This window comes from Dipodomys spectabilis, unplaced genomic scaffold (assembly GCF_019054845.1).
Source record: "Dipodomys spectabilis isolate Male_0828 unplaced genomic scaffold, ASM1905484v1 ptg000050l, whole genome shotgun sequence".
Classification (NCBI taxonomy): Eukaryota; Metazoa; Chordata; class Mammalia; order Rodentia; family Heteromyidae; genus Dipodomys; species Dipodomys spectabilis.
This window is the reverse complement of record NW_024870727.1, coordinates 5,956,069-5,980,596: the sequence shown is the minus strand read 5'-3', so window position 1 is coordinate 5,980,596 and position 24,528 is coordinate 5,956,069. Positions and strand designations below refer to the sequence as shown.

At 33.5% G+C, this 24,528-nt stretch overlaps 1 protein-coding gene across 7 annotated transcripts in view; it reads left to right on the top strand.

Annotated features, from left to right (window-relative positions):
* The window catches only part of Nlgn1 (neuroligin 1), a 709,904-nt gene that overhangs the window by 228,150 nt on the left and 457,226 nt on the right, over window positions 1-24,528 (top strand). For 4 of the 7 annotated variants that reach the window (XM_042678889.1, XM_042678886.1, XM_042678885.1 and 1 more), the window contains one exon: window positions 10,919-11,071. In XM_042678889.1, the coding sequence (XP_042534823.1) occupies window positions 10,919-11,071 (153 nt within the window). Of the gene's footprint in view, window positions 1-3,568; window positions 3,629-10,918; window positions 11,072-24,528 lie in introns of all 7 variants that reach the window. The other 3 variants (XM_042678887.1, XM_042678884.1, XM_042678882.1) reach the window with 1 other exon arrangement.

Sequence of the window (24,528 nt, the reverse complement as noted above, 5' to 3'; positions counted from 1 at the left end):
AGGAGATATAAAATATAGTAATTACTCTCACTCCCTTTCAGAATGACATGAGGTCTACTTTTCTATTAACTCTAATGAGAGTTATGTGTGTGTTCCTCAGGGAGGAGAGACCAAATCAGGTTTCAAGGTAGAATAAATCACTTCTATATTTGGGTTTTAGTACTTTCATTTGCTTTAGATTGTAACACTTGAAGATACCCACTTTAAACTGCTGGTACTGGAAATGCAAGAGCTGATGTTTAAAAGAAGCTTCAGTTGTGCTTGGAAAGTTGCTAGTGAATATTATTCCTGCTCAAAGGACAACTATTTTACCCTGGGAATCCCCATGGCTCAGCTCAGAGGACTCCATGGGTTCCTAAAAAGCTATGGTCTACTTTTCAGAAGAAATTTAATGTCAACTTCCTTTTTTTATTTCCTTCCACAGTAGTTGCTTTGTATTGAAAGTGTTTTTGCATCCTTAATTACATGCCAGAACAACAACAGCGCCAACAAGGTTTTATTAAGATTACAGAGAAAATAAACCAGAGTTGCTTGGTTAAGAGAGAAGAGAGCCCAAAGCACTGGTTTATTTCCAGCTAGGAAATAAAACATCTTGAAATTGTACAGGGATTAACTGATATCATCCACAAAAGTCACGTCATTCCAGGGGCGCTTCCTCAAAGAAACCCACATTGAATTTCTCAAGTTTGAACCTGCTTCCTCATTGTGATTTACCCTCAGGGTCTTAGACATAGAGATAAAGGAAATCTATTTTCTTGCTTCATGTAGGAACTTTCACCAAAATCTCTCACCAACCCTCTTCTCCCAGGGAACCTTCAGTAATCATAAGTATAGATAATTCCTGAGATTAATAAAACCCTAAGACGGGCACTGGTATCTCACGCCAGTAATCCTAGCTACTCAGGAGGCTGAGATCTGAGGATCATGGTTCAAAGCTAGCCCAGGCAGGAAAAGTCCATGAGGCTCTTATATCCAATCAATCACCAGAAAACCAGAAGTGATGCTGTGGCTCAAGTGGTAGCGTGCTCTCCTTGTGCTGAAGAGCTGAGGGACAGAGTTTAAGCCCCATGACCAACAAAAAAATAAAAACAACAACAACAACAAAACCAAATAGGCTGACATTGGTAAACTATGGGTGGAAGCTATACTATGTGACTATTATTTAGAAATGAAAGTTTTCTCATAGTACCACTAATAGAAATACTTTACTTTCTTTTTATTATTATTATTATCCTTAAGTAGTTGAGCAAAGTGGTTAAAATTCAACATGCCAGTTTGTGAGTACAATGCAGCTTGATCAAAGTCACCTTGTTCATCATTCTCTTTTTCCCAACACCATCAATTTTTTAGTTGTGGTAATTCAAGCTTCTTGCTAATGATGCCCAAGTTATGTATCTATGTATGTATCTATGTATGTACGTATGCACTTACTTACTTAATAGTATAGGTGTCTATGTGTGTGCACGTCTATCTCAATTTACGTAACTTTTATTGGGGACTCTGGAGAAAAGGCTTCCTCTTTAAAAATCAGTCTATATTGATTTTTACAAAGGCTTCATTGTGATCTTTCCATATGTGCATAGACTGTATTATGATCAACTTCATTCCTTCTTATCCTTGCCCCCAGTTACTTTTTAGTAGGTATCACGCTACTGTTTTCATAGGTTTATATAACTGCATTACTTTCATCTTCCCCCACTTTCTAGTTTGTATTCCCCCTATAAGTCCAATAGTTACAACCTAAATTGCTAAATTAATATTCATGTCTGTTTTTAACTCTTCAGTTGGAAATATTTACAGTTATTTGGCAATGTGGCCACATTGAATGAACCTAGTTGAATGAACATCAGGTGAAATTGGGTGGGTTTTTTGTGCTAAAACACAATCATAGGGAAAAGAAGTAGGTATTTGTGAACTACCAACTGGGTAGTAATTTTATCTAGGTTTTCTCAATGATTACATACCAGTGTGATTTTAAACCTTATTATTTAATTAGTTGTGTATTATTCTCCTGTGTTTATTATAAGTGACCTTGAAACCATGACTTTACAGTTGAAGTACTCCATTGGTCACTTCAATTACAATGATGAAGTTTCCCTTTTCCAGTCCTTTAATCTCTGCCAGTTATTGATGTTTTTCAAAGCTATATCTCTGAGTTGATGAACTAGAACTATGTTTTACCTCTTTTTATTTTCCTTCTGTTTCTGGGATAGTGTTTTCATTCTTTGATGGTTGTTATAATCATAGGTTTAGTTTTGAATTACAAACATAAAGTAATCACTGAAAAGACATAGTAGTCTTTCTCAAAATGTCTAACATCCTTTCCTACCAAGTATGTTAAGAGTTAATACTTGCTTCTTTATTTTAGATTACTGAAATCAACACATGACTTTCCTCCTTTTTTCTATGACTCTTGTTTTAATGCATGACAAAATCTTCTTGCTTACTGCTCTGTCATTGGCTGTCTTTTAACTTGAGTGTCCTGTGTTTGTGATTGCTTTTTGCATGAGAATTATGAAATGTCATATAAATTAAATGGTTGTGAAAATGAAAAGAGAATGTGGGGGCTTTACTTGCTTTTTTGTATGTGCTGAGTATGTCTATTATGTGACACTTAAAATTACTTTCATATACCCTTTGACTTCCCCTTTGGTTTTCTCCTTTATCTTAGCAAATTAATATTGTTAAAAATAATATAACATTTATTAAACATTCACAGTATTTTAATACAATTATTCATCTAAAACATGATCCTATTATAAATAACTAAACTGGGCATGAAATTACAAGAGGGCTTATTTCCATTATATTTCAAAAAAGAACTATAGAATATAAGCCCTGACTCTGTAACTACATTAATAACTAAACACTGATTTCTAGTGATGGTACCTTTTCCCTGCCAAGTGATGCGATTATCTGTTGAAGCATTTGTGCAGGTGGCAACTGTCTTAAATCCACTGATAATATTTAAATGAAAACACATGGGGGAATATTTGTGTAATGACAAGTAATTTTAAAAAGTCACAGTTTTTTTAAATATATGAATTAAAAATGTGTAAAATCCAAGTGTTAATGCTCTTACAAAAACAGAAGAAAATAAACAGAAATAGGAATAATCTCAAAATGTTCATATCTCTATTTTCCCTAATGTTATTATCTTGTCCCAAGTTTGAAGAATGAATATGACCTACTTTCTTTATTGTTATTGCCAATTAAAATTAGAGAAGACACTGAATAAATTAATTTCTTTCAGCTATTAAAACTGTTTACTTTTTGTATAAAGTGGGTGTTCTTTTACAAAGTAATTTCTTTCCCTTATGACTAAAACTTCAAACCCTAATGTATTTTTTTTGCACTGAATATGTTCACAAATTGATTGTGTGAGATATTTTGGGAAAAAGTGTATTTTTTTCTTAAAAAAATGATCAACTATGATGTCATCACTTCCCTAATCTTTTTGGAAATACTCTTGAGAATTTTAGTACTTAGAATTATTTTTTCCCCCTCAGTCTTGTTTATTCTTGAATTGTCTTTTTTTTTCCCTCCATTTCTCCATTCTCGATCCTAGGTCCCCTTACAAAGAAACACACAGATGATTTAGGTGATAATGACGGTGCTGAAGATGAAGGTATTTTTTTTCCACCAACTATTTGCATGACCAGGGCTTCAATCACTTTTGCCACACCTTCCTATTTTTTTCTTCTTGTCTTTTTTTTGTTTTTTTGAAGAGTTGTTTTAAATTCCCGTTTTTGATGTGTTTTGTCTTCTTGCTTGTTGTTGCACATAAATATACATTTTAAATTTTTTTATAAAAAATTGAATGTTAAGTTTTACATTTTGATGCCAACCATTAAAATGTTTTTTAAATGAGAGGGGCATTTTTTTCTTTTCTTGAACTGACTTTTGATATGTTGCATCCCACATTTTGACAAATTTGTCCACATTCTTTGAACTAACAATCTTTCCCTTATAGTCTTTCTGTGCCCATTTGCATGTTTTCTAATCTGTGTAAATATTTCAGCCCTATCAAAGTGTGTTCATTTTTACATCCAACATTTGTTTTAAAAAGAAGCCCATGCCCAATAAAAATAAAAGTCAAACTGAAAGCTGACACCAAGTGTTTCTTGAGCAATATGTTTTCCATTTAAAAGTACTATTTCCTTTTTCTTTGCTTAAATGTTATATAAATCAAAAGAAATTATGCAGATATCAAAATGTTTAACACCTACTCAGGTTGTGGAATAAATATTGTGCAGACAATTAAGTGCTAGGAGTTGTAAAGAGCTATTTTAGGTAAAGGTTATAAATGCTCTCAGAAAACATGATTAAATTGCAATCTTTTAGTTTATAACTGGTAATATTTACTAGATTGGAAAATAATATATTATGATTTTCAAAGTGCAGTCGTTCATAAGCAACAAAATATTTCCTACTTCATTAATATAAAAATGATTTCCTTTTTCTTATGACATACAGTTCTGATTTATTTTCTAAACCCCAATATCAGTAGATTAGTGACATTTCTTACCCTTTGGGTTCTTACTTAGAATTTAATTAAGGATCTAGGCAGGGATCAGTGATACTTTTATCTCATTTTGGTTCCATATCAAATGTGAATTTCCTTTTTTTTTTTTTTTTGGCCAGTCCTGGCTTGAACTCCAGGACTGGGCTCTATTCATAAGCTTCTTTTGTGCAAGACTAGCACTCTATCACCTGAGTCACTGAGCCACTCTGGCTTTTTCTGAGTAGTTTATTGGACATAAGAGTCTCATGGACTTTTCTGCTCCAGCTATCTTTGAATTGCATTCTTCAGATCTCAGCCTCCTGAGAGGTTAGGATTACAGACATGAGCTACCAGCACCCAGCATTTTTCTTTATTTTAATGTTACCCTAGATTTACTAGTGATTCCTCAAACCTAGAAATTAAATCACATAAAGCTATTAATATTGTGTTAAAGTGGTTTTTAAATAAAATAATCTACAACCAGGTCAACAGTATTGCTAGTTCCATTAGTTATAAGTGAATGACTCTTTCCTAAACAATCTGCATTGTTTGAATTTTACTTTTCTATTGTGATACAGTAAATCTTCCTGCAGTAGAAAATTATATTTAATATTAATATTTTAAAGGAAATTTATATCTGATTACAATTTTCATTTGTCATATACTCAGGTAGTACATTAAAGATTAAATGTAAAACAAGTACTAATATTTGAATCGTTGTAACTGCCCAAGAGATACCATTTTAAAGACTTTTAGATTAAAATAAATATAATCACAACATGAAAGTTGTGAATTTTTAAATACCATTGGACATTTTGTGAATTCAAAAGAGATTGATTGACTTCTTAAGGCAGTTATAATTCCCAGTGACCTAAAAGAGCCTGTTTCCTCTCTCAGGCTTTAGAACTTGTTGTACCCTCTGAAAATCTTATTTCTTCTGTATTTCTCACCTAAATAATAATTAAATTATGAAGGAGCTCAGTGTGTATCTTTGTAAACTCTAAAATATACTAATATCACAAGTTTGAAATATGTCATCTCCCTCTTTTCAAAATATATTGCTTGCTGTTTTAATATGATTCATTTTTTTCATTTGGTATAAAGTAACAAACATCGTATTTACATATTTAGAATAGATGTCCCCAAGCTGCCACAACAAGTTAAGCCCTGTAAACATGAATCTACTAAATAGATCTGCTTTGAAGCACATTTAACATTTTTAATTAGCCATTAAAAATATTCTAACCTCCTATTAAAATTGACAGGGACTATTCAGGTTAAGTACTAAACCACTCAGTCACAAGAGTTATCAAATAAATATTTTTTAATGCTCTAAAGTGTAGAATGTTTAACCATTCATTTCTAGTCCAGTCGGCTCTCTCTTCTTTTTTGGATAATTGTTGTGAAGAAAAGAAAGATGAATTCAAAAAAATACCCCATGAGAAGGAAATTGTAGAAAGGCCTGAATATCCCCTACTCAATTATTTTTAAGAATCATTTTGTAGAGGTAGGGGTGAATAAAAACTAGATTAATTTTTCACACTTAATTTGTTCCAGGTGTTGAATTCCTGCCCTGAATATAAAGCCAATTGTAAATTATTTGATATATTACTCTTTTTTGTTCCTTCACTCTGAAATAAGTTATTTGACTAGTTACCTGAAATTCTCCTTTATTTCCTGAAATGTGTACAACTTTCCCTGCTACCAGAACTCTGTTTCTCAGACATTCAGTAAGCCCTTTATGTTATTTCCTTAAGCCTTAGAGAACACACCTCTCAGCAGAAACCACTACCCATTTCAAATTCTGTGGGTCTCTGCCATCATCTTTTTACTATCTCTAGATTAAACACAGTGGTATCATTTTTCTCTTGGTTTTTTAAATAAGTATGTGAGGAGTCTATCTTATAGGTTGTTTCCATTGTTTTAAAAAGATATTCTAAGCTGGGAGTTTATGGCTTATGCCTGTAATACTAACTACTCAGGAGAATGAGATCTGAGGATTGCAGTTTGAAGCCAGTCCAGCCAGGAAAGGACGTGGTACTCTTATCTCCAGTTAACTACCAAAATGCCTAGAAGTGGAGCTATGGCTGAAGTGATAGATCACTAGTCTTGAACAAAATAAGTTCAGTACATAAAGTGCCCAGGCCCTGAGTTCAAGCCCCAGGACCAGCACACACACAAAAAAAATAAATAAAAAATAAATAGGCTAAAGGAATACTCCAGATTCTACCAATTTAGTGTAGGGATTTTAGGAGACTTAATTTATTATTTACTTTGCTAAGAATAACCTAATTTTAACTTTATTATCTAAATATAATTTTACACTCTACATAGAACACTAAAGAGATGCTCTGTAGATTTTGTGTGTCTTTTAACTAAAACCCTGTCTCTATATTATATCCAGTTTCAACAGGCACAAATTAAGGCAACAATTCTACATCAATTTTTGTGGTTCTGAATGATAACTGAGGCCCATAAAAATTCGAGTGGGTGTCACAAAAATATCCTTTTATGAATCAGAGAAAGATTTAATTGAGGCAATGCCTCACAAGTTTAAAACTGTTAAAACTAAAAAATATAGCCAATTACCCACTTTATGAGTCTTTAAGAAGGAAGAAACCCATAAACATATTTAAGGAGTTATGTGACTAATAATTATTCACCAGAACTATTAAAGGGAATTGTCTCCCAAATCTTATTTGTCAGGCACAAAATAATAATAAGTACATTAGACCTATTGACTCTTGCTATGATGGTATAATTTTTAGGTTTATTAGCAGGATGACATTGCTCCTAAAGGTTAAAATCCACGTTTCTACTCAGAACAAGTTGGTTCTTTTATTAACAGGAAAACTTAATTAAAATACATTCCTGAAAATTTATAAGAAAACTAATCAGCAATAGAAAATTTTCCCCTTGAGCATTTCACTACTATGAATTATGGGTGTTTTCCACGGCTGGAAACATTAGAAATAATAGAAAGCAAGCCATTCATGATGAACTACTTTGGTTTTACTGGAAATAAGCTGTTTTTTAAGGTCTCTGAGAGACTTCTGATAATTTTAGTAAAGTCAGTAGGTGCTGTTAGGGCAAAATGAAAATTCTTAGATTAAATTTATATATAATTTGCAACATTATATAGAGTTGGTTAAAGAAGAGTCTGCCTTTAAAATAACTGTTTTAAAAATTCAATATAAATTACTAAAGTACATTTAATGTATTCAACTGAAGACAAATATCCTCTAAAATGCGATTATTAAAATTATGGTCTGAGCAGATAGTATCAATGCCAGTTCACTGCTGTATCCATTTTACTCATAAAAATCTTTCAAAGAAAGTAAATATTACAATATGAAATTTTATATTTCATATTAAATATAATATGTAATACAGTATTATTATGTGATATGATTACAGTCTCTCACCTATAGTCCTAATTACTCAGGAGGCTGAAATCTGAAAATCATGATTCAAAACCAAACTGGTCAGGAAAATCCATGAAACACTTATCCCCAATTAACCACCAAATAGCAGGAAGTGAACCTGTGGTAGAGCACCAGCCTTAAACATAAAATCTAAGACACAGAGCACAGGTCCTGAGTTCAAGCCCTAGTATGGGCACACACACGCACACACGCACACACGCACACACGCACACACACACACACACACACACACACACACACACACACACACACACACACACACAGAGTCTAAGACAAACCAGTCTGATAAAGTCCTTTCCTTATTCCAATTATTTTACATTCAAAGGTTTCCAAAGATTGTGAAGTTTCTTAATATTTCTTAGCAGTGCTGAGGATACTAATATCCACTAATTTAACCTATTTTAGTAATTAATACTCCTTACAGCATTTAATTAATGCTCCATACAGCATCAAGCTCAGTCTCTTCAAGCCAACTATTTTTTCTCTAGCACAGAACTTTCTGGAAAAGAACTATTAAATGCACTCATTTGAGACAAGGCAGAAACCTTTGAAAAGATGGAAAAGACAAATTTAAAATTAGAATCAACCATCAAGATGCAATTCTTTCAAGTCTGATTTCAAATGGAAATATAAAAGATTTTGCTAAAAAAAATTCTTAGCTTCATTTGCCATATATCCAGGATTTTCTGACATTGTCCACTTTTTTCTGGTATTAGGTATAAAATGTGGCATGTCTCCTCAATGTGGCTCTACATTATTTTCCAGGTGAGCCGAATGGTTCTATCAAGATTTCATTACTGCTCACAGTTGGCGCTTTGTAATTCTATGTAATTTTAATTAAAGAAGAATTCTGAAGCAGCCTCCCTCTGTGCTACCTCCAAGCATACAATTAGCAGAGTACAATGTCTGCTGTGAACAGCCAGTTAATGATTTCAGTTTAATAATTTATTATTGCTTCTCCAGCACCAACCAGACTAGGAAAAATATGAAGCTAAAGCTGTATGCAACAAACAGGCATTTAAGGTGCACAGTTTTAACAATTTCAAAAGGAATGCTTCATGTAGGTTTGACATCTTCACAAGCTCCAAATCTTTACACAGGAGAGAATACCATTTTCCCTTCAAAGACATTCCAGGAGAAAATAAATGTAGGTTTCCCTCTTAAATGTAGCTGTGTCTAGCTGATGACTTTCTTTGTCAAAGCATCCTCCTCTAAGTATTTAGAAACAAGGCATTCTTCTGGAGTACACCCATGGGGGTGGGAGGCGTGCCTGTAAGTTTATACACTAGTATTAAGTCAATTTAAATGAGTCTTTAAAAAGTCTTTAATATCTGCCAGGAACCAATTCCTCAATTTGAAAATCTAGACAAACATGTTAAGCTGCAATTCTGATCCTTAGAAGAATTTTGTTTTTAAGAAGTCATTGTCTTATTACAGCAAAAATTGATACATTTAAATTAGTCCTTGTTTTCTGGAAATGTAAAATAGACTAAATAATTGACAGGTCTTTCAAGCAAATTTGTATATTAGTACATTTTGAAAGCCTTGCTTCACTATTAAAGTTAAAGGAGATTTTAATTTGATAAAAGGCAAAAAAATCCTAAGGCAAAGTAATAAAAACTATACTTTTAGGAGAGAGAATGATAGAAAGGGTGACACTAATCAACATCTATTATACTCATAAACTTACATAAATTACAACTACTTAAAGATAAAACTTAATTAAAAACTAAAGTAAAAAATAAACTAAACTTTTATATGATAATTTCAATATAGGTGTCAGAAAAATATACTTAATGTAATTTTAATTTTGAATTAAAGAGAACATAGGCTTCCACATAATAGTAATGTTTTACTCTTAGATTCATAGCTATACATTCACACACACACACACACATATATATATATATATACATATATATATAAAACATTTAAATTTATATGATTGAACCAATATAGAGGTTAGAATTTTTTTCTATAGATGTCAGTACACATTTAGCACTGACTAATATTGTTCTGTTTTCTTTTTACTTTAATTCCACAACCTTGAAAACACTGTAGTTTGAGTCAGTAGATCTTAGAAAATTAAATGCATTAGACTGATATATAGAATTAAAAAAAAATCTTTACATCAGACTATTTTTATTTTATACTAGAACTTAGCTTTCTATGTCTTCTGCCTGCCTGATTAAGAACACAGAATGAGAGTAAAGGCAAGAAAAGTACATTAGCTACAGGGAGAAGTAAAGAAAAAATATATTTTGTTGTTCTCCCAAATATTAAGGTATGTAGGAAGAATGAATTGGCCTGGATTTGTAAAGAACCACATTGAAATAACATTCCCATAAATGCAACAATAACTGGTATTCATACACATGACTTTACTCAGTCAACCTTCATTCAATGATACTTAAACTGTAAAATTAGACTTTTTCAATAAATCATACAATACTATAATTATGTTCATAATCAGGAGCACATCAATCATGTTGCCTTTGATACAAAGTTGTACAAGTAAATAAGAGGTATAACAACCAATTATTTTGCTCACAAGAACAATTATATCATTTTCCTTAGTTTCTGGCTCATAAATTCCTAGTGAGATCTGCAACACTGATAAAAAGTAGTTTGAAAGTAACAGTTATTTATTTTTTTTTGGTATAACTACCACTTCAGGAATTAATCAAAATGCACTAAAATTTGTACTTTTCTTTTTGACCACATTTTGCAATTGAGTTTATAACTTATAAACAAAATCTCATGTGGCAAACAATGGAAGCCTATTGCTCTTTTCTTCAGTAGCACTTAATATGAGTTGCTTAAGAAACACTTGAAGAAAAACAGCAATTTAAAAACCTATATCAAAATCATTCCCTCTTGTCCCTAAAGTGGAAAACTGTAGTTTCTGTTTCCTTTTTTTTTTTTCTTTTTTGAGGATAAGAACAATTGCCAACCATTTGTTTTTCAGATATTCGGGACAGTGGGGGTCCAAAGCCAGTGATGGTGTATATTCATGGAGGCTCATATATGGAAGGTACTGGAAATTTATACGATGGGAGTGTCTTGGCAAGCTATGGCAATGTGATTGTCATCACAGTCAACTACCGACTTGGGGTACTTGGTAAGGAATATCTTTTTGTTTTATCATTAGTCCATTAAATACTTGATCTCTTTTGACTTTGGTTTTGCTTTCCTTTAACTCTTGACTTTTGGGAATTGAACTGTTTGATAGTTCCAACGAGTTCTATAAATGCTCATACATCATGCACAGACCAGCAGGGAAGATTTTCAAGTGTGAAACTGACAGGTAATGAAATCATTCTCATTGTTGCCAAAGTACTTCTTGGCTTTGCTTAACAGATCCAATGAAAAGCCTTTACTAAAAAGTCTCTGGACAAACTTTGATCTTCCTCTACTTTTCTCCTCCTTCCTTCCTTCCTTCCTTCCTTCCTTCCTTCCTTCCTTCCTTCCTTCCTTCCTTCCTTCCTTCTTTCCTTCCTTTCTACCTTCCTTCTTTCCTTCCTTGCTTGCTTCCTTTCTTCTTTCCTTCCCTTCCTTTCTTCCCTTCCTTCTTTCCTTCATTCCTTTTTTCTTTCTTTCTCTTTCTTTCTTCTTTCTTTCTCCTTCCTTCCTTCCTTCTTTCCTTCCTTCCTTCCTTCCTTTCTTTCTTTCTCTTTTTTCTTTCTCTCTTTCTTTCTTTCCTTCCTTCTTTTCTTCTCTTTCTCTTTCTTTCTCTTTCATTCTTTCTTTCTACAATGTTATAAAGTTGCCTGAAGTTTGCTATGGATTTAGAAGCAAGTTTATTTTCTCTTTGGGAATATATGGTATATGGACTGATTTTGGGGAATGATCACTTACTATTGCCCTATAGGAATATTTTCTCTGTATTTGATGTATTCTTTAAATTTGAAAATCAAATATTAAATTCATAAGGTGATGGAAAGTCCATTAATTTTTACTGTTCCTAAAAAAATCATAAAGTCAAAGTAGAGATTCTTGGTTTTGAAAAATAAAGTATGGGAAAATATTATTGGCAGAATATCTTTTCATGTAGTTTGAGGGAGGCATTAGCAATGGACAAAGCTCAGTGATAAAGTTTGCTATTTTACCAACTAAATTTCTTATAATGTTGGCACAATTTGAGTGTAAAATCATTGTTTCATTAAAAAGTTTCATCTGTTGTATTTCAGTTAATGCAATTTAATAAAAGATCACAATTCATCCATGAAAGATTTTATTCTTTAATCTTAATTGTGCTCAAAGATTTCATTCCATCCTACACAGAGGTATAATTTATCATTTTGTTTAGACAAAGAACTATATCACTCTTAAACTCTTTTATTTTAAAATATTTTGAAAGAGAACTATGATGATATATTCTTTCATAATCATTTATAATATTATATATTTTGCCAGGTCTCCAACTCTCATGCAGTTATAATTCTATATTTATTTTAATCACATATGTAATGTGATTAGTTTTTTTGGGGGGTGGTCTGGTCATGGGGCCTGAACTCTGGGCCTGGGCGCTGTCCCTCAGCTCTTCAGCTCAAGGCTAGCGCTCTACCACTTGAGCCACAGTGCCACTTGCAGTTTTTGTTTTGTTTTTCTGCTTATATGGTGCTGAGGAATCAAACTCAGGGCCTCATGCATGCAAGGTAAGTGCTCTACAACTGAGCCACCTTCTCAGCCCTATGATTACTTTTTGTAATTAAGTTTATATGTATTCAGGAAGGAGAATCTTTAAGAATATGATTGTGAAGTCTTAATCTTTTCGTAGATTGCTATTTTGAAATTTGGATTGCGTTAGTCATTTCAATACAAGCATAAACATGTTTGTAGTCCTGTAGAAGTAGACATTAGTTCTATTTCAGGGTCAAATTATGTATTGTTTCAGATGATTTTATAATTTTAATGTGCAGAAATAAGTGTGTTGTTACCAAGAGAAACTGTGAACATTAGAAGATACATAGATATGCTCATACTTATTCTGAAGTCTTATTATTTGTAATCTTCTGGAATATGAGTGCTTTAAATATCTACAATGCTTTTCATTTCAATGATAAAATTGTTTATAATTTTTAAAATTTTGGTTATTACTCTCTTATTTTCCTGAATTTCTCAAGTTACAACTCCTGAGTTGTGCTGAGTTTTCAAACTGAAAGTGTTAAATTAAGTAAAATAGTGTTAAAAAGTTTTAAAGATTTGAACATCCAGCTAGTCATGGACATGTGTTTTTTTTTAAAAGTCCTCATATTGCCTTTTTCATTTATTATGTATGCTTGCATATAACACAATTCCATAAAATAGACTTTATTGTTACAGTAGCCATTTGCTTTTTTCCTTTCTTTATGTTTGTCTCTAACTTATTTAGAACTGGTGGGCTGTTGGCATTGATCCATTCATGCCTAAATTCCAAACTGTGGTTCGGGATGTGGGACAACAAATTAACAAGCTAAATACAAGAAGAGCACAGTCAAGTGCTTGGACTGTACAATTTTGAACTGTTGGTGTTGATGGATTTCTTGGTTGTTAATGTTTGTTCTGACTCTCTTGCACTCCTAGTTTTGTCTTTAGTTGCTCCTGTATTCCTGTTAACTACCTCTCAGAAACAGCCAAGGTAGTCCTTTATTGTTCTCTCAATCTGACAAACCGCAAAACTGCATGTAAATCATTTTATGCATATTTTAGCACATTAATTCTAGAATGAATGGATTCTGATCACTTTCTTCCAGATATATATATATATATATATATATATATATATATATATATATATATATATATATAATATTGGGCCTTATGAAATGAATTTAAATGGATTAGTTCATAAAAAAGAAATTACCAGAAACTTTGTTTCAGCAACCTTACCATAAGTGGCACACATTAATCAATACCAGCAGTGAGTCACACAGAACCATCACAATGAGAGCTGCAGAATTTTGTGATGGTTGTAAACAACTTATTTAACAGTAACAAGGTAAGTCAAGCTCTCTTGAGTGTGTGATCCAAAAGTATTGATGTCAAGGTCTTACATGGATAAATTCTTAGAGAAAAGGCTTGTTCCCACATCTGAGGAAATCCTGAAATCTATTCAATTCAGGTGTATTGTTGTGAAAGAAAATAATTCCAGATTCCAATATGCAAGTTGCAGAATTATACTACAATTGTTCTAACCTGAGTGGTGAACCAATCAGTTTGATATTGCCACTCAAGTGAGGAAAGTGTATAAGTTTCATCTTTTGATTTTTGGTGATAAGTACAAATGTAATAAAAATTCAGTTATAAAATTCATATCTCTAAACATTCTTTAAATAGTCTAGTCTAAAGCATTTCACACTTTAAAAAGTTACAAATTTCCAAGTAGGAGCAGTATAATGGAAAATATAATACCTCTTCTAATAGCGTTGCTCTGATGATCTCATGCAAACAGTTCAGATTCTTATCACAACGTTTTTGTGGTGCTATAGAGATTCCTCAAAAACACTAGAAATGGAACTCTCATAATACTATCACATAGTCCAGCAACACCATTCTTGGACATTTATCCAAGATTGCTGGAAGCATATAATAAAGATGTTTATGCATCCATATTCATTGCTACAGTATTTCTCACAACCCAGTCATGGAAACAGCCTAAATACTCTAGATTGAAAATGAATAAAAAATATGGCATATATATATTACATCATATATAATGCATTTGTAATGATTATATGCTATTTATCTTATATGTACAATATGTAATTAAATCACATGTGAAATATGCAACTGTAAGTAATTTTATTTCATATATTTTTCATTAGTAGATATGTAATTATATTACATATATAATATATGCAATAGAAATTTATTCAGTTATGAGGAAAAATAATGTCATTTTTAGGGAAATGACTGAGAGACACAAACTTCACGTTTTTTCTCATATGTAGAAGGTAGATCTAATATAAACAAATATAGGGGACCTGTATGGCTATATGAAGATATACACAATCAAATTGGCTAAAGTATGGTGTATACAGAGGTGAATTCCCTTGTTGGACAATGTATGAACAATTTAACCAAATGAATATCAGGATGCTGAAACATGCATGGCTGTGAGAAGTGGGTTTTAAGGGGAACAGGGCAAATGAATGGAGGGAAGAAGAATAGACAAATGTAGCTATAATACTCAGTGTGCATTTGCCAAAAAGGCATCATGAAGGGGTAGGCAGTGTTGGAGTAGATCAGGGAGCATGATGGGAGCTGTGACCATCGATCAAGATGCATTGATCAAGATGCAGTGTACTCATAAATTGATGTGTTGAATTGAAACCCCTTTGTGCAAGTACTTAAAGAGAATCCATTTTTAAAATTCTCTTTGGCTTTCTCCTGAGTGGTAACATGAATCAGTTCTATGACTGTGTGGTATCTGATTTATCCCTTTGTAAATACTATGGCAATGATAAGGAGAGCCACTGGTAAAGTTGACAAACAGGCCAGCAGCTGTAAGGTTCTACCTCTGACCTCACTTCTTCAGCTTTACCTTAAAACTCCTGGTGACCCTACCTCGGCTCCTAAACTGACCATTTAAGCTTTCTCACACTTCTTGCTAGTTACATTTTGACACATACTCCACATTTGCATCCCTCAGCATGCACATCTTTATTTATTTAATACATCCTCTCTGTATCCTTTAAAATGTACGGCTAATAATTGCTAGTTGGGTGACTATTAATGTTCTAGTGTATGGATGATTAAAAGGGTCATCTTGGCAACTTAAGGAGAAATGCTTTGATTATGTATTATTTTTTTCAAATTTTTCATCTTTACACCTTTTTGTTAGCATCAATTAGTAGTGCAACAGGGTTTCAATTTGACATGTCCATATATAGACAGCCTACTTTAACTAGACAAAAACTTTCAATCATTCTCTCCCATCACCCTTCCCATTCACAATCTTCACTATATTTTTAAAGAGAAAAATAACTGTTATTAAATGTTATGATTGTAACCAGAAATTGTGCATTCTTATGAGCAATATCTAGAGGGAGAATAATATCAATCATTCAGTTTGGATGGGGTACTGGGCACTAAATATTCCTGAAAATAGAAACTACTCAAATGATAATATAAATTACCACAATGGACTCTTATTTTGACAAACAAAAAACAATCTTATCAGGTATAGTTTATTGATATTTTTTGTCTTAATATGGTTATTTTGGTGGCAATTAGGCAATGCCGAATTTAAGCTCACGTGATTTATTTTTACAAATTTTTGAAGTGTTTTAGAAGTATTGTCTATCTTATAATTTGGTAAGTTTGGGAAAAAGAGCTAATTAGATATTATACCTAAGAATATGAATTCTACATTACACACTCATGAAAGACTACTTTGAAACCCTGTCTCATTTTCTTGTGTTTAAAGAATTACATTTAATTTACTTCATAATGTCAAGTAGGGCTCATTTGCCTTTAACTCTTGAGTGAACTAAATTTATTTTTCATTACAGTTAGTTAGTAGGATTTGTTGATTCTTCTTTGTAGACTGTCTAGCAATCTTAATTCTTTGAGTCTTCTAACAACTATTTCTTCTGTGTGCTCAGTCATCATATAGGTGAAGTTGAGTCAGCAATTGTACCTCCTCAGAGGAGTGCTAAAAACAACACTGTCCTTATTTTTAAAGAACTTTGATTTAATTCAGAGGAAAATAATCAATGGAGATTAATAGTTGATCCTTTATTTATCTTTATAATATATGCCTATTAATTCATTTAGATAGTCATGGGATACATTAAAAATATGGAACAACAGTAAGCAGAGTATAGAATTGATGAGAGTGTAGCACCATCATTTCTATTTAATTTATATCAGTGTAGCACCAAGGAGATTTGCTAATGTCAACATAAGAATTTTTAATTTTAAAAGGAAGCAGGTATAATTTCTCAAGCAGTCCATTGTTTCATCATTTCTATTGTGTTTTTTATATTATTTTTGCTCCTATCTGTCTCAAATACCTAACTTCAAGTGCTATAAACAAAGACCAAAAAAAGAAAATAAGAAAATCACAAATGTACATTTGTGTTTAAGAACATCAAATTTCATATGATGATCACACGTTACTATGGGTTGCAATGTGATCCAAAGACATAAAAGAGTCAATCTGTCCTTGAAGTCCAGAACATCTTCATTGAATTGGTAATACTGCATCAAGACCATGAATAATGGTTAGTCTCTATGATAAACTGAAAGGAAGTGAGAAGGGCAGTTTTCCTTTTCTCTTTCTCTTTATTTATATTCCTTCTACTATGAAAAAGTGGAAATAATTTGTGACAAATGCACACGTATAATAGGTTATAAAAATCAAAGAGAACAATGTGCATTCTCATATTCAAGGAACACAGGAGAAAGGATAATGCATTGAATTTAGTAATATTCATTATTATAATTATTATTTTTGGTTTTTGTTTTTGTTGGTCATGGGGCTTGAACTCTGGGCCTGAATGATGTCTCTCAGTTCTTCAGCTCAAGGCTAGAGCTTTACCACTCGATCTACAGCACCACTTCCGGTTTTCAGGTGGTTTATTGGAGATAAGAGTTTCACGGAATTTCCTTCCAGGGCTGGCTTTGAACCGAGATCCTCAGATCTCAGCCTCCTGAGTAGTTAGGATTACAGGTGTGAATCACTGGCGCCCAGCTTCATTATTATAATTATTATCACTATAATACCATAAAGGAAATATACTATTAAGAAGAAAAATATATAAATGAAATTTCCTTTCACTACACTTTAGGGTCTTAATTTTATTTGGGACATAGAGCAATATAGGTGTTTTGTAATAGACATTCTAGGGAGATGCAAAAATATCTTTAGTATGTGATTGTTTACAGTTATCTTCTGTAAAATCCAATCGTATAATAATAAATGATCAGAACTTCTAGAATGTCATTTCAGTAGAGAAGTATTCAATTGAAATTGAGCTAAGAAATGTGGAAATTTTACATATAGTACAATAAATCTAAAAGGCAATTTAGAACAATGCACATTTAACGTGGTCTATAGATTTCTTCTCTCCAATATTAATTGTCCAAACTGGGTCTTAATAAGAGTTAGATGGTAATCAATTTTTGTTTGAGTGCTAAAATGAGCTCACTGAGAAGAGACATTGTTTGGTTTTAGGAAAAAAAAAACTTTAGATAGATAATGATCCTATGAGAAATAAACTGTTCATTATTTTTATTCTGCCTATAATTCCAAAATTATTTCAAGCAACTATTATAATTCCCAAATTCTTTCAAAGCCAACTATTCAGTTATGCCAAAGCATAGAAATAATCTGAAAGTAAGCATGCCAGTTGATATGACTACTGGGTAAGAGCATACAAAATGTGTTTTAAGTACATTCATTCATTGGCTATCAATTCAGCAATGGTACGCATAAGCAACTTGCTAATTATTGAAGATGTTGCATAAACGTGATTGATATGGTCTCTTTTATTACCTATGAGTGAAGGATTAAAATAAATGAAAAAGTACACAAGCAATATATTTTACATAGATAATAATATAGTTGAAATTCGACTTTCTTTATAGTTATTTGTGCCTGTTCTACAGAAATGGCCAGGACAATGAAAAATGGGGTTTCTCTGTGCTTGACTCAGAAAAGCTTTCCCAGGAATTGATATTCAGCTTTCCACTTCTAGATCCCACCAAGGAAACTTTTTGTCAAGAATCCCCAGGCCACTTCTATTGGTTTATTCTCTGCCCTTAACTTTCTTGATCTCTCTGCAGCCAAACCCAGAGTACCTTTCCTGATCTGGCGGCTTCTTAGCATCAACCCGTTGTCGGCTTCTTTCCCTTCTTCCCTGGCTCTCCTCTCCTGTCCTGCCCTCCAAATACTAAAGTGATATTAAGCAAACCTGGTAGTTCTTTCTTCTTGCTCCTAAAAGATTTCTCAGGGGTCTTTTGGCACAGGTCTCATTATTGTATCTATAAAAGTGATTTCTAGAGAGATTCACTCCTATAAATGCAAAATCTGCATCCTCTAAGACTAGGAGTTCCTTAGAAGATGAGATTGCTGTGCACTTCTGTTACCAATCTCTGCTTGTGGATGTCTGATAAATTTCTCAAACTTTACAAAGCTGAAATGTGGTGAATTTTTCAGGCTCTTTTATTTCATTTTGTTTTACATCTAAGTTCCAGTAATAATTGCAATGGAAGATGTAGTGTTACTAATACTACTAATAATAGGGATTTACTATATTCCAAAAGATGATTTAAGCACTTTGCCAAGACAACATTGCTAACTTCCCACAATAAACCTAGGAAGTGGAGTTTTTATTTCCCACATTTCAGCAATCTAGAAACAAATGAATGGAGAAGATGATGAAGTTATTCATACTCATCCAGGCCAAACAGTATTATGTGGTGAAAGCTGGATTGTCACCTAGCCAGGCTGTTCTGTGCCATGCCACTGTGCTAATGACATTATCCTTACCATCTATGTGGAAAGTCTAGAAAAAATACAGATTGTTCTCAGTTTATATCATTCTTTATGCTCAACATGGAGCTCATCAGATTTGCTTACTGAGTTGGTCCAACATAATCCCAGATCTGTCTCATTTCCATTTCCCTCCTAACCAAATAATGCCCCTTGAACCAAATCATCTTTCTTCTCTTGTGTTCCCTACCTGAAATTCTTACCTTCCATATCACTTTTTAAAAATTTAATTGTCAAGGTGTACAGAGGGGTTGTAGATAGCAAGGTAATGAGTATATTTCTTGCTTTTTTTCCTTCTGCTTTCCCTACCCCCAATTCCTCTCCCCTCAAGTTATAAAGTTCATTTCCAACGTATTGCCTAGTGAGTATCACTGCTGCGTTGGCTCACCCTTTGTCCTTTTTCTCACCATTAACTTACCTACTACTCTTTCATGTTAAAAAAATCAGATTATCATTTTAAAACATAAATGATACCAGTTCACTTTTCTACTTAATATAGTCAAATCTTCCAATGGTGGCATATCAATATTTACCTCCTGCCTTGTCAGGTAGAACTGTAATGAGTAAGCCCTGGCTTGTACCTGTTAGTTCATCTAACATAATTTTCCACTCTAGCCATTTTTCCACCTTCAAAAATAACAAATTCATTCCCATTTCAGGGATTTTTATTTTGTCCCAGATCTTTGAGATCCAGCTCCTTAATTTTTGTAGTTTGGAGTTAAATATCATCTTCTCAGAGAGACCATGCTTGTCACACAATAGGTTAAAAAAAATCAACGTCACAGGTCATCTTCCTTTTAAAATTCACTTCATCTTATTTATCATTGGTATTTCCTGCTTATCCAACAATAGTAGTATTATTTGTTTATTCTTGTATGTATGATTCAGCTAAGTACCCTTCCTTGGCTTTTATACAGTAAAACAGATATTTGGACAATTTCACCACATTTTTTGATAATGGAATTTATCATGAAAGTTCTTTAAAATTCCTGGTTTGCAGGAGAGTGGGTCAATATGGTCCTTTATTATTCCAGAGACTGAAGATGAAAGAGATCAAAATACAATTATCTGTCTTATTATGACTTCTAATAATGTTTCATTGTTATTGCTTTTATTTGGCCACATTTAGTTTCTGAGTTGTGCTCAAAATGATTTTTTTCTTTTTTGGCCAATACCTTGACTTAAACTGAAGGTCTTATACTCTTTCTTGGCTCTATTTTTTTTCCACTTAGGCTGACAATCTACTATTAAAGCTATACCTCCACCAATTCCAGCTTTTTACTGGTTAATTGAAGATAAGAGTCTCACATTTGTCTGTCCGGGCTGGCATTGAAACTCAATCCTGAGATTTCAGTCTCCTGGGATTTCATTCTCCTCACCAGCTAGGATGACTAGTACCTGGTTCTATTATTATTATATTTGTAAGGATCACAAATAGTCTTTGGATATATTGTTAGAGAAACTTGGAAGTAGATGGTTATGTTTTTTTTTTCATCATCTTACCTCACTTACTCATTTATTCATTCATTCATTTGGCAAGAATTTGTTACACTTCGATGTGTTGGTGTCACAATGTTGAAAAGAAAACAGATGAACTCAATCCTTCCTTGTAATGCATAGTGAGAAAAATGACATAATGCAAAATATTCATGCACATACACGTTTTAATAAGTTGTATTTCTAAATGAAGCAGTGCTAAGAACAATTTTACCACCAATATTTATGGAGGGGAAATATCAAGAAAAAATTTCATAAAAATCTTCCTTTTTTACCACTTACGCTGAGTTTTATGCAGTTTTCCCCCTCTGCATTTGCCAAGTTAAAGCTTCAAAGAAATCTTTAAAAAATTTTTCAAAAATGAACTTTAAAAGACATAAGATAATTAGAAACAAAATGAATTGTTTAGATAAGCAGCTGTAGTACAAGGCAAAACCCCAAACAAACAGACCACCCACTAGCCACTATGAACATTCTCTCTCTTATTTAAATGAGCAAAATTAGTTTGAAGAATAAAATAAACATTGAAGGAATCTATCTTGGCAAGTCAGTACCCTTTACTTAGACATTATATCTACAGGAGGTGGAAATAATTTCTGGGCTATTCTGGTTAATTTCTAGAATATTCTCCTTCTCCTCTGCCTTGTGTGTCTGAGAAAATCTGTGTCACGCAATAAATCACTCATAAAACTTCATTTCTTTTAAATGAAGAGAATAATCTTCACTTTTCCACCTACTTTCAATTCAATTCCGTCCGTCTGTGGACCTTGTTTATTCTTTCTTTTCCCATTCCTGAAGTCTTTTCTTGGACTAGTTTCTCTTAAACGTTTTTCTACTGCTTTGCCTTTGTCATTTTAGTGTTACCTGACCCACATCAAGTAAAAATGGATGTGTTAGTTTCTTCCTTTCTGGTCTCAGGGCCACTACCTACTTATGGAAGTTACCTCTGGGCTTCCAACTGACCCCCATCATTCCAGATCCAAGCTCATGTCCCCCTATCTCATGTGCAAACTGAGCAAATTACCTTTAACATATAACTGAGTAAAAATTTACTTTTTCTCTTATTTTCCACCATTCTGAGTGGTTCTTCCAGGCTCTGGGATCTACTTCATATTTGTCGGACCTTTCCATGTCTTTTGAAGTCTGCTGTTCTTTCCGAAACTTTGCCTTCTGTTTGTGTCAGCTTTCTGACAAAACACTTAAGAAAATCAACTGAAAAAGAGAAAAGATGCTGGAGGGTCCCCACTGCTGCTCCCCAAACCATAGCTCATGAAAGCAATAAGGCATTTTAAATGGAATAGCAGTTTATGTATTTCTGTGCATTTAGTATTTGAATCATTCTGCACATCAGTGTTTGTAAACATGAGCTAAACCTGAAAATAGTGCTAAAGTGCCACATTTTCAATTAAAGTATACACAAAGTTGAAGAAAGAAAACTGATTTTCAGGATGCAATACACTGTACAGCCTATTTGTTTTTAAGTTCAGCTGAAAGTGGTTTTTTATTAAGTATTAATAACTTTTTTATTGTGAAAATACGGTACAGAGGGGTTACAATTACATGAGCAAGGTAATTAGTACATTTCTTATCAAGCATTGTTGCCTCCTCCTTTGTTTTTTCCCTACCATCCCTGGCCTCCCATCTGAAAGTGGTTATTTTTTAACAAGAAAAATAAAGAACAATTTTGGTAGTCTCTTTAGTTTTTTACCTTTGTTTTACTAATTAATTATTTTATGTTTTTCTTTGTGCAAGTCCTGGGTCTTGAACTCAAGACCTGTGCAGTCTTTCAGCTGTTGTGCTCAAGCCTAATGCTGTAGAACTTCTGGCTTTTTGTTGGCTTGTTAGAGATACGAGTCTCATTGAATTCCCTGCTGAGCTGGGTTTCAACTGCAATCCTCACATCTCAGCCTCTTGAGTAGTGAGGGCTACAGGCATGAACCACTGGCATCCAGCTAACTTTGCCATCCATCTTGAATTGTAAGTGACAGCTCTTCTCACAATCAGTCAATGACTGATAAGAAAGACTTTTGGAGCTGCTGGGGCATGTTCAGATTATACATGCAGGACACAGGGCAGCTTTCCACAGGCTTCTTTGGGGGAAGAAAGGGGGTGTCAGGTGCAGGAACTAGTGTGGACATCTGCAGTTACCTAGAGATCCATGGGTGTCTTCAGCATCACGTGGTCTAGAGACCCCCTTGTCAGTCTGGTCAACTCAGCCTGCATGCAGACTGTGAGGTGTGCTTGCTGTTATCTGTTACTAGTTGCCTCTTCTGCAGCCTTCATTGTCTTTGCAGTCATTTGGGAAAGAGAACATGCATGTTGCTGTTTGCTAATAGTGGCCTAACACCACCAGGAAGATTTTCATTTCTGTATTTAAAATGTTACTTTTCTGTATGTTACATCTTCTTAAACTTTTTTAGTGCTGTTTCTAGTAGATTCCTGTAAATATCAGTTACTGAAAATGAGTCAAATGTTAGTAGCTTTAGCTTGATTTTTGCAGGGACAGCCTCAACACCAAAAAATAAAAATAGTAGAAAGTACTCTGATGTTTCTGGTCATCCTGGACCCTTCTCCTGGGGCATTTGTTTTGTTTTCATAATAAAAAGGAAAATAAAACAGGAACTTTTCATTTATATTGTTTTGTTTTGGCAGTACTGGGGTCTGAACCCAGGGAATTGAATTGCAGATTACTATCATACTTATCTATTTATTGTAATAATTAATACAGTTGGAACTATAGATTTAATTTCCCAAACATGGAAATTGTAATGTCTCTCAACTGATTTATCCATTGGTAAGGTCAACATTTGGAAATCTTTCTAACACATGTCCCTAGACAAGGCATATCTAAGAGAATAATTTGTCTTCTGTTATTTTGGGTTCTTCACGTTGAGCTTTGAAAATCAAAGGCATCATTTGTGGAGAAAGCATCTCTTGGCAAATATGTACCACAGGCAAACTGAAGAAAGTTATTTGAAAGGATTTGTTGTAATGTCACCATGATGAGGAACATTTTCTTTTCTGACCCAAAGATGTAGTGATTCTTGTTATTTAATTATAATAAAATCCTTTAGATTTTACTTTTTGCTACATAGGAAAATAAGCATCAAAGGACTAGGAGTTCGGCTTGTTGTAAAGTGCTTGTCTAGCATGCATAAGCCCTGGGTTCGATTCTGCAGTACCACATAAACAGAAAAAGCCAGAAGTGCCACTCTGGCTCAAGTGGTAGAGTGCTAGCCTTGAGCAAAAGAAACTCAGGGATAGTGTTCAGGCCTTGAGTTCCAGTTCCAGGACTGGCAAAAACAGAAAATAAAAGAAGCCTTAAGAGAAATGCAGCCGGGCTCTGGTGGCTCAAGCCTGTAATCCAAGCTACTGAGGAGACTGAGATCTGAGGTTCACGGTTCAAAGCCAGCCGGGGCAGGAAAGTCCATGAGACTCTTATCTCCACTAAACCACTAGAAACAAAAAAACCGGAAGTAGTGCTGTGGCTCAAGCGGTAGAGCGCTGGCCTTGAGCTGAAGAGCACAGGGACAGCGCCCAAGCCCAGAGTTCAAGCCCCACGACCGACCAAAAAAAAAAAAAAAAAAAGAGAGAGAAAT